At 17.6% G+C, this 11,776-nt stretch overlaps 2 protein-coding genes across 2 annotated transcripts; both read left to right on the top strand.

Annotated features, from left to right (window-relative positions):
• Window positions 1-5,203: 5,203 nt before the first annotated feature.
• Window positions 5,204-6,421, top strand: SRAE_X000223800 (Translocating chain-associated membrane protein; the record flags this gene model as incomplete). The annotated part of the gene is made up of 3 exons (XM_024645424.1): window positions 5,204-5,347; window positions 5,438-6,207; window positions 6,265-6,421. 3 exons carry the CDS (start codon window positions 5,204-5,206, stop codon window positions 6,419-6,421), a joined length of 1,071 nt encoding a protein of 356 aa, XP_024499708.1.
• Window positions 6,422-8,754: 2,333 nt separating this feature from the next.
• Window positions 8,755-9,200, top strand: SRAE_X000223900 (Hypothetical protein; the record flags this gene model as incomplete). The annotated part of the gene is made up of 3 exons (XM_024645425.1): window positions 8,755-8,933; window positions 8,977-9,078; window positions 9,167-9,200. The coding sequence occupies 3 exons, from the start codon at window positions 8,755-8,757 to the stop codon at window positions 9,198-9,200; spliced, it is 315 nt and encodes a 104-aa protein (XP_024499709.1).
• Between the last annotated feature and the right edge of the window lie 2,576 nt (window positions 9,201-11,776).

Here is an 11,776-nt window from a genome sequence, read left to right on the forward strand (position 1 = left end):
ATTCTTTTTGAGTCCTTGTAGGGATCTTTAAAAAATAAAAAAAATATTAAAAATGATAAGGAAACTGTTAACGTAGCATAAATTTTATGAAAAATACAAAGTAATAAAAGTCATTTTAAGATTAATGAAATAAATTGATATGATTGAATGTAAAGAAGGCTTAACCACAACAAAAAAAAATTTCTTTAATTAATAAAGAGTGTAAATAAAATGAAAATCTGTAATCTGATGAATAGTTTTATTAATTGTGTTAACAAAACTATTTATCCTTGTCAGTTAATTTTTATGTCGTAAAATTGTGTTCAAAAATACACATTCGAGTCAATTGGAAGAAAAGAGCACATTCATCAAAAAATAGTAATTTATGCCTTGAATATTTAAAATGGAAGAAAAGAAACCAATATATAGTGATAGGTAATACTTTACGAACACCAAACCAATAACATTAACTTTTCTTTTTTGAGCGATTGTAATTATGATATATTTTATAATACTAGCTGATGATGTTCATGGAATTGAATAAAAAGATATAGTTATATTTTAGAAAAGGGGTAAAGAGCAAATTTTTAATATTATTTTATACAGGTAGTCAAATATTCTATTAAAATAATTAATTATGTATTTTTCTCGGTCAATAAAAAAAAATATATTTATGCACCAGGCAACTTAAGTTCGATTTTAAATACCTATATACAATTAGATCAAAATAGTTACTCTTAAAGATAGTCTTATAAAATCATAAAAATGTAAAAAAAAAAAAAATACTATAAAAAATAATAATAATGATAATGAACGGTTTAATTATTTTGTGAAAGTTTATGTGTATCTGTCTTTGAAATATATAAGATTGTGACAGCTGATATGAAGATGACAAAAATGGAGAAAGAAGAAATATATAGCAATATCAGTGTATTATTATAATATTATCTGAGAATGTTAGTGATACAAAGATATTATGTGTAGAGATAAGAATTAGTAGGATATTACACAAATTTTAATAGATATGAAACCAATTATAAAAAAAAGACATGAAAAAAACATTAAATAATAAAAAAATGTAGTGCAAAAATTAAACAACATATATAAGTCATCAATTTTTATGGTTTTAGCACTAAAATTAACATATATTTTTCTAATGTATATATATGTATATCATATATCTAATTCTATTGTCAAACAATTTTAAATTTAGAAAAAAAAAACATAAAAATCAGAGGAAAAAATAAATCATATAGTTTTATATTATATATATAACTTAATAAAATCAAATAATAACATATTTTTTTTTATAAAAAAAAATTAATAAAAAAATTAAAACATTTCATTTAGATGACAAATTGAATGTATTAATAATCTTACCATAAAATGTTAACCAAATTATAAAAAAAAAATTTTTAATCCCATAAAATTTTTAACTGTTACACAATTTTCAAAAAGTTAACATACTAAATAATAACTTAATTTCACACTATTCATTTTTGATGACTTAAAAGATGCTTTAATAATGATAAAAAGAACTACAAATGTATAAAAGCATTCACTAGTATAAATAATAGATAAATATTTTAATAAAAAAGTATATACATTTTTTTTAAATGATTATTTTATATAATAAGTGTTTATAACGATAACATAACAGTTACCATGAAATTTAAATGGTTTATAAAAAAAATACATATAATTTATCATATAAAATCTCACTTTATTAATATTTTTATTATTTATTTTTAATACAATACAAGAAAAAAAAAGTTTACTTGAACCTATAATATAGAGAAAATGAAATAAAAAAATTTTGTATAATAAGAGGGGGAAAAAAAAAATCTAAAGCAATGTTGTTGTTGTGTTCTGATTTAGTAGAAAAATTTTTCCATTCAATCATATATTCAAGTTTTTATTGCCTGAAACTTCTTTATTATATTATAAATATTTCCCATTTTCATCAGCAATCTAAAATAATTGGTCTGTTTATGTATGTCATTTTAATTATAAGTAATGCCTTGGCAAAACCTGTCAATTTTTAATCTTTTTATTAAATAAAAAATAAAACTCACAACATTTACAACACCAAAATATTTTTTGTCAATACTTTTTAAAATATTTTTTTTTAATTGTCTTAATTATCATTTATGTATATATGTATAAGTAATATCAATTAATAAAACATTACTAAATTTTTAGAAAAAAAAAGAAGTATTTGAGATATAAATAATTTAAGATTTTTCGTTTTATTAAAAAAAATTTTTTTTCATATTTAATTATTTATACAATTCATATTAATATTTAAAATAAAAAATTTTAAATATACATTTAACAAAAATAATTTTAATTTAATTTTTATCATTACAACAAAGATTATTTTAACGGATTTATCTGATTATCGTGGTAAATTAAAAAAAAAAAGTAATATTTTAAATAGTAAAATAAACATTTTGTAAAATTTCTTTATATTTTTTTCTTCATAATGTTTAATTTTTATGGTAATATAAAACTGAAAACAGTGATAATACAAAATATACTTTTATTAATTCAAAGAGAAAAAAAATAAAATTACTTCATTGAAAAAAATTTAGTAAAAAAAAAATTTTTTTCCTTTTTTTTTAACATTTTATGTAGAAATAATCATTTTAAAATTAGAAATTAGTTTATATTTTTTTAATGTATATCCATTAACTTAATATCTTCTTACTTTTTTCATGGTTTGATAGAAATTTTAAATATTCATTTTTACTTTTCTATATATGAAAAATAATTTATTAAATTTCAAACATTTTTAGCTTTAAAATTGCTATTAAAATGAATAATTAAACTAAAAACTTATGTTAGCTATCTTATTATTAAAAAATATTAATTTTCTTATAAATATTTTCAAACATACAAAATGTAGTATAAAAAGAGAAGAGGACAGAATAAAATGAAAAAAGATATTTAATAGTCCAATTGTATTAGAATAACATGACACCCATTTAAATATGGTATTATCCAAATTTATTAATAATAATATAATTGTTATTTTAAAAATCTTTTTATTTAAAAAATCTTTTAAAATATTAGTTACCTTTTATCATTAGTATATACAATAAATATATTTTTATGATTTAAATTTATTCATATGTATAATTTACTACTATTTATTATATTTAAAAATAAAATTATTTTATATTATAAATATAGTCAAAATGATTTATTATATACTAATGTATCTTATGATAAAGCAAAGAATAATATAAATATTCATTTTAATTCATAAAAAAAAGTCTTTATTTTGTATTCGTAAAAGTTCTTTTATATTTATTAGGACAATATAAATTTTAAATATTTATTCTTTACACAATATTTTTATTTTAATAATATCATTTATCTAAACATAATTGGTTAGAAAAAAAAATACTCTTTTAATTCATTTTAATGTAAAACTTTACATTTACATTTTTTTAATTTAATTAATAAAAAAATTTTTCTTTTTTATATTTTATAAAAAAAATTCTTTTAATTGTATTAGTATTTTTTGACCTAGGTTTTAATATTAAAAATTTATGTTGTATACAAATATAAAAATTTTATTAGTAAATTCGAGTTTAAAATGATATCATTTCTCTTAAAAATTGTACATACGTCAATGTTTACAAAAATAATATTTCAATTTTATTGACAGAGTATTAATTCGTTAATACTTAGGCTATACTTTTAAAAGTATATATATAATTATATCTTTTGTAAAATAATGTATTATTATGATTAAATATAAATATTAAATAACTATTTTAAAATGTATAATTAAAATGTATATAAATTACTTAAATTACTCAAATTTGTATTTATATTTTAAAAAAATTATTGTATATTAAGATATAATAAAATAAAATAACTAAAGTTTAATAATTAATAAATTTATTTAATAAAATATCAATTTTTTTTTCTTAAACAATAATTTAATATATTATTGATGATGAGACTTTATATGGTAAAAATATATTTCATAATCATCATTTTATTTGTCTAAAAATGTACTTTTATAATTTATTTAAACATTATTTAAATTTTTTTTTTTATTTTGTTAAATAAAAATTTGCATAGATGTTTTTGACTAAGAATTACCAAAATGATACAAACTCTTTTTTTTATAATATTCTTCTTTCTGTCAACAAAATGTCACTGGTTAGCAATATATTTTTTTTCAATTTTAATGAAGAATAAAAAAAATATGTTATATATATATATATGTCTATTGTCAATTAATAATAAATTTATTCATCTCGGTCAATATTGTACTTTCTTTAGATAAATTTGAGTGATTCATTTAAAAAAAAAACAATTCAAATATTTTTAAGTTATCAGTTATAAACATTAAATATATAAGTATTTTTATCTAAAAATTCGTTAGTCTTTCTTTTTCCAAAAAAGTAAATATATATTATTACATATATAAATATATTACCTAATGTTAAGTAGAAAATTTGTTTTTCTACATCATACTTAAATTTTTTTTTTTTTTTTACTTATAATAAAAAAAAAAGTTTTTTTTATCTATTATTTAAAATATTTCTTTTATCACTTCAACTTCTTGTTAATAATTTTTTTTTAAATCTTTTATTTTAAAAAGTTGTAATATTATTCAACCAAAAATTTGTTCAATACACCTAAATATGCATTTTTAATCTTATTTTAACTTTTCATTTCGTATTATAAATTTAAAAAAAAAACAGTAATGTTATAAAATTTTTTTTTACTTTTATACATATATAATAAAATATTTTAAACTTTTACATAATATACTTTTTCTTACAACATTCATTTTCATTTATATAAAGACAAAATTTTTATAATAAAATTAACTTTTGTACATATGCCAATTTTTATCTCATAGATATCCAGTTATCATCCAAAAATTAGTTAAATTGTTTTTAATACTATATACTTGTCTTTTAAAATAAAAAGATAATTAAGATAACAATTCTAACTAACAATGCTTTTTTTTTTAACTTAACACATTTTGTAAAGCTATATACTTACTTATAATATAATGATAATGTTGTGGAAGATACTTTTACACAAAAATATCTTAAATTATTATCACACATTAGTATTTTTTCGTGTGTGAAGTATATTTTAACTATCTATATTTTATAATTAATATATTTTTAGGATAAATAAATTTATTCAATATTTAATATACTTAGCAATTAATTAAAGTCTTATTATAATGGTCCATGAATCAAGAAGAATTTTGGCAAATAGAAGTAAAAAAACACCAGCACCATTATGGTCTTATGAATTTTTTTGTCAAAATCATGGTGATATGATGAGTTGTATAATTATGTTTGCAGTAATTGGTCTAATGTTTAATGTAAGTTAAATTTTTTTTTTCTATTTAATACTTACAAATATAAAATTTTTTTTTTAATATTTATATTTATTTTTCTTTTATTATTTTTAGTTAACTAACCCAATATCTAGTTTATTTTTACTTCCACAATACAATGAAACAATTATTTCATCAACAATAACTAATAAAACAGAAATTGTATACTCTACTGGTTTATATGATGTTCCAAATTTTATATTTTACTCGGTTGTTTGGATCACAATTCATGCATTAATACAAGAATATGTATTAGATAAAATTCAAAGAAAATATCATTTAAGTAGAACATCAATGTCAAAATTTTTTGAATCAGGACATTTTTTTATATTTTTTGCTTACTCAACAATTCATTCATTTTCAATAATTTATGAAAATAATTATATTTATAATCCAAGTCAAATGTGGATAAATTATCCTCAAAATCATAGAAAAATTGGAATTAACATAAAAATGTTTTATTTATTACAAATATCATACTGGATTCACCAATTCCCATGTTTCTTTTTTCATAAAGTAAAGAAAGATGAAATACCAACTCGTTGTGCTTATTCAAGTGCTTATTTAATATTAATTATAGCATCATATTACATGAATTTTACCAAATGTGCGACTCTTTTATTGTTTCTTCAATATTTTATATTAACATTTTATCATTATGGCAGAATATTATTATTACTAGGAAAAAAGAAAAGAGCATGTATAATTTTTACCACCTATAATACTTTTTTTGTTATTACAAAAATTATATCATTTTCAGTAACAATTTATACCTTTGGTAATGGATTAGATGCAAATGAAAATAATAATGACAGGGAAGGTAACTTTAATACACAAAAAAAAAGGTAAATAAATTATATTCTTTTAAAAAATTAAATATATATATATATTCTTATTTATAGGTTTGCCATATTATTAATTATGACAAGCATGCAAATATTTCAAATAATGAAGTTTTTCATGAAATTAATGTCTATTTACTCCATTAAATATAATATGGATAAGAGCTTTCAAAATAAAGATGAATATAATGAAGAAGGAAAAAGTAAAAATAAATAATGTAAAAATACAAATCTTCCTGATAAAATCATTTTAACAATAAAAAAAACCATACATCATATTTCTTCAACTATATTATCATATATAACTACAAACTTAGTATTCTAATAGCGGTACATATTTTTTATAAACAAAAAAAAGAAGGAAATATTTTCATATGGAAAATCTTATTCTCTTTCTACTCATGGTATAAAAATGTCATAAAATAGCAATTTTTAATTTAATTTTTTATCCTTATCTTATTAAATTATATATATATATATATATATATATATATATATATTATGTTTGCTATATTATCATATTTTTTTTTATTTAAGTAATTTATTTCTTATAAATTTCAAATGCAAATAAATATATTTTTTTTTTAAATCATTGATATTAACCACCTTCCCTCAATCATTTTATAACACATTAATATAATATTTTTGATAATTATTTAAAGTGTTAAATTTTAACACACTAACATATATCTTATTCCTAATAATGTTTGTCGACAAATTTTTAAAGAAGCAAAAAAAGAAATAAATATTAAGATGTATCATTCGTTATGTTGTAATACGCTTTAAGCGATTGAAAAAAAAAATAAATATAATATTTAACAACATTTAGACTATATAAAGTAAATTATTTCTTTTTTTTTACAAACGTAATATTCTTTTACCACATATTTAAAATGTTCTAAAAAACGAAAAAACTTTAGCTATTTAAAAGATAACTAGTAATTCTAAGAATATATTTTACTTCCTCATCATTATATTGTTATCATAAACTTATCTAACCCAATTTGTTTACAAATTACAAAAATAGACAAATAACATAATAGAAATAGGATAAGAAGTAATATGTCACAGTCAACTTTCAATTATTATTTTATTTTAAACAAAAAAAAAGAAAAAACACTTTTACTAAGAAAAAAAAATAACAAACTTTAAATAAAATGTGCCATAAAATTTTTAAATAATGCCAATGCGAAAATTTATTTTTTATTCTTTTTCTTTTTTACTTGATTTATCTTAACATCAATGATTTTTATATATTTAAAAAATTATAACACATTATGTTACATATTAAAATACTTTGATGAATAAAAAAATTTTTTAAGCAATCATTTTTTTTTCTAGTCATTTACTTGTTATTTTTAAATTTTATTATTTACCATATAAAAACAAATATTATAATTGTACTACTATTCCAGTAATTTGCCTCTTTTTTTTTATATTTCAAAACCCGTCATTTAAATGAGATATAAAATACTTTTGATAACTTAAACAATATGAGTAAGTCTTCATTTGGTTATATATATATATAATATATATGTTATAAATATATATATTATATAGATGAATAGAAAAAGAAATAAACCTTGTATTATTTTCTTTATCATAAAAGATGCCAAATGAGAATAAGTACTATATTTTTGACTCTCTATTTGGACTTTCTTGTATACCAAATTGGAGATCTAAAAGAGGAGACAGTAGATATATATCTTTTTATACATATAAAATAATATAGCCATTTTGAATTGACATTCTTAATAAAGTGAACCATAACTCAATGTCATTTATTTCTAGTTTTAATAGAAATATATAAAGTTTTGATGCATTTAAAAAAAAAAAAATTTTTACTAAATTAAATATTAAAATATAATATATTTAAGCTTAAAATTACTATTAATAATCTTTTTAAAATTCTATTGTTCAATTTTTTTTTCATTGTTTAAACATTTGTTATTCCTATCTCTAATGCCTTTTCTCTTTTAAATCTTTTTTTTTTTTAATAATAATAATTTTTAGTCTAGAAGAAAGTTTTTACTATGCCACAACATATCATTTAAATATTTATTTTGAGGTAAATGATACTTAAAATAAAATCATTTATATTTTATTTCAATAACAACGATTTCTCTCGTACGACCGTATTTATTAAATTATATTTTTAGTATTTTTTTAAATTTCATTAATATTTATTGGTAAAATTATTTCTTAATTATAAATGGTCATTGATCAGATCTTTTGCATAACTTAATGATTGATGTATATTGTTTTGATTTTACCAAAATATTTACTTTTTATTTTTATTTTATTTAATATATTAATTTTAACTTTATTTAGTATCTCTAACTATATATATATATATATTTAATTTATTTACATTATTTCCAAAAAAAGAAAATAAAAAATTTTGTTTTTTTTTTTTCTTTAAAAAATACGGCTTTTATTTTTTTTTTTTTCTATGCATTTATAAATTTTTTTTAGGTGATTGCTAGATATATTAAAAAAAGAAAGTTTAAAACATATACTTAAAGAAAAAATAATAAAAGATAGTTAAAAATGCTTCCAAAACAAAATTTTACCTGTCCACAATTATTTGCATTTGATTGTGATCAGCCTAATTGTTGTGACAATTATCATATGCGATTTGTATTTCTTATTTTTACTGTGGGTGTCTTGGCATTAGCATTACTTGTTGCATTAATTTGGTTACTGTTTGAATTTAATGTTGTTTGTCGGTAAGATTTATTATATTTGTTGTATCTATATTTTTTTTATTAGATGCTTGAAAAATAAATTTAGTAAAAAGAATCATGAAATTTCGGAGATAGATGCAAAGTCATATGAAGAAACAAAATATCTTCGTCGCCTTTCTGAACTCAAGTAAGTTTTATTTACTTTTTTTTTTTTTAAACTTTTTTTTTTAAAAAAAAAATTTTTACTTCAACAAAATAATTTTTCGTAATTACAGCCCAAATTGTAGAAGAGATATGATTGAAAGCTAAGCAACATCATAGGGCAAAGATATTTGCAAAAAAATAACAAAATGCTTCATCAAATATACCAACTAAAAATATGAAAAAATTTTTTTAATGATACTTAGTTATAAAAATATGTTTAATTCAAAATAAAGCACATATTTACTGTGTAATTAAAAAAAATTATCTTTTTTTATATATCTTTTAAATAATAAAAAAAATGATCATTAGAAATGAAATAGTTTTTTTTTATCTAGAAGTGCATTTAAATTATTAATCATTTTTTTTCCATCAACTTGAATATATTTTTATAAAATTGTTATTTAAAAATTTTACATTATAAAATGAAAATTTATCTATTATGAATGTAAATAAGATGTAAATGTACTTATGGTATAATAATTGGTTTGCTAAGAAATTATTATAAAATATTTAAAAAAAAAAAAGAAAAAAAAATTTAAATAAAAGAAAAAATTTTTAAATTAAGTAAGTGTTTTAAGTAGCTTATTAATGATACGTTTAATATATATATATATAATATCTAGTAAAAAAAAATCATATAACTTTTCTTCATAAACATCTCTTAAACATTAATAATAAAAAAAAAAAATGAAAGTAGTACACATTGAAAAATTGGTATTTTACACTCCCTTGCATATTTGCCGTATTGTGAAACAATTAAAATATGTATATATACATATATTTTGTGATAATATTTTTCTTTAATGAGATATAAGATAATAAAACATTATTGAAGTAAACAACATTTAAAGGCTATTATTTATCAGTGTAAGTAAAAAGACGCCTCCACATTAACATATATTCAACGACTGATTATACATTGAAAAATATGAACTGTTAAATTAAGATTAAAAGAAAGAGAAATGCCAATGTAAAAGAAAATAATATACTAGATATTATTAAACCTCCAAATTATTAAATGGAGTAAATAATAGATGCTAGTTAATGCTTCAGGTGTATATACTAACAAAGTAGCCTTATTTTTATTTTTAGTTCTTTAGATAAGTAACGAATCATTAATATATTGATTTGACTAATTTATGCCATTAGTTTACATTATACCGATTAATGATAAATAAATCAAAACTTTTTATATCAAGGTAAGCTATCATCAAATGTTTATGCTTTAAATTAAAAATATTTCATTGTAATATAGCGATCGAGACGTCTTTATACTGGCAAAATATTATTAATAGGAATAGCAGACAAAAAATTTTGATTTGGAAAGAAAAATACAAAACGACAATTTTTTTGACTACTGATTATTATTATTATATTTTTTGTTATATTATTATCAATAATCTAATATCATTATTATAATATTATCTCTTTTTTATATTTATATTACTTTCTAATTTCAAATAATTGATAAATCTACCTAGAACATAATCAAAAAAATTATTGAAATAATTTTTTTTTCCCAAAGGAATGATAAAAGTTTTTAAAAAATTAATAATATTATTATATTAAATGTAAGTTTATATTATTTTTAAACAAATTTTTTTTTTTTAAAATTTTAAATAATCATTTGATGTATATAAATATAATATAGTATAATATAATGTTATAATATATTATATCTTTTTTTTTTAAAATATTACAAGAACTTAATATCATAAACCTATATCTTATAAATGTACGTGTATAAAATTATATTTTATAGTATAATTTTTATTGAATAGTTAAAATAATGTAAAAATTTATCTTTCTTAAAAATTTTTTTCATATTATTATAAAAAAAAATACAAATTTTTAAAAGTTTTATTTAATAAATAAAAATATAAGTTATATAAATAAAAAAGAAAATTTATTATATAATTAGAATATCTATAAATAAATGCTGACTAATTGTATTTAAAAAAAAAAATTTAATTATAAAAAGTGATTATAATTGAATACATAAAAATAATTATTGTTTTATATAAAGCAATAATATTTACCCTCTGTTTATAAACAATAAATTTTTATAAATTGAAAGATAGATATAAGATCATTTCAATTTTATGAATCAAATTTTGTTTAAATAATATAAATTTTGTTAACATTATCTTTACATTTCTTTTAAAAATTTTTTACTAAGTATTATAATCGTATCTTCATAAATTTAGTTACCTCATATTTCCTGTATTTATGTTGTTGAAGTACATCATGTCTTTGTAACGGAAGAGTGATATGATAGTAATTGTACATTAGAGTGTATAGAAAATATTGAGATGATACATAAAGATATCTAAAATAAATCTATGATAAGAAAAGTCAAAATGTTTAAAGAAAAATTTTGAAAATGTATGGAGGACACCTACCATCACTATATCTTAATAAAATGATACTATTACCTGGTTGGAAAAATTGACAATTTTTCATTATCATTTAAAAATATAAGATAAAATGAGGTTAGGTAAAATCTTGCGCATCCTTATTATAGTATATCCATCATTATCAATATTAAAGTTTAAGTATGTTATTTTTTAAATTAATATTTAATTATTATACTTTTGTTTCAAATAAAAATATTAATATGTTTTTTTGCACTTCAACAATTATTTTTAAATATTTTATTTTTGTTATACTAATTATTTAAA

Source organism: Strongyloides ratti, scaffold srae_chrx_scaffold0000005, assembly GCF_001040885.1.
Source record: "Strongyloides ratti genome assembly S_ratti_ED321, scaffold srae_chrx_scaffold0000005".
Lineage (NCBI taxonomy): Eukaryota > Metazoa > Nematoda > Chromadorea > Rhabditida > Strongyloididae > Strongyloides > Strongyloides ratti.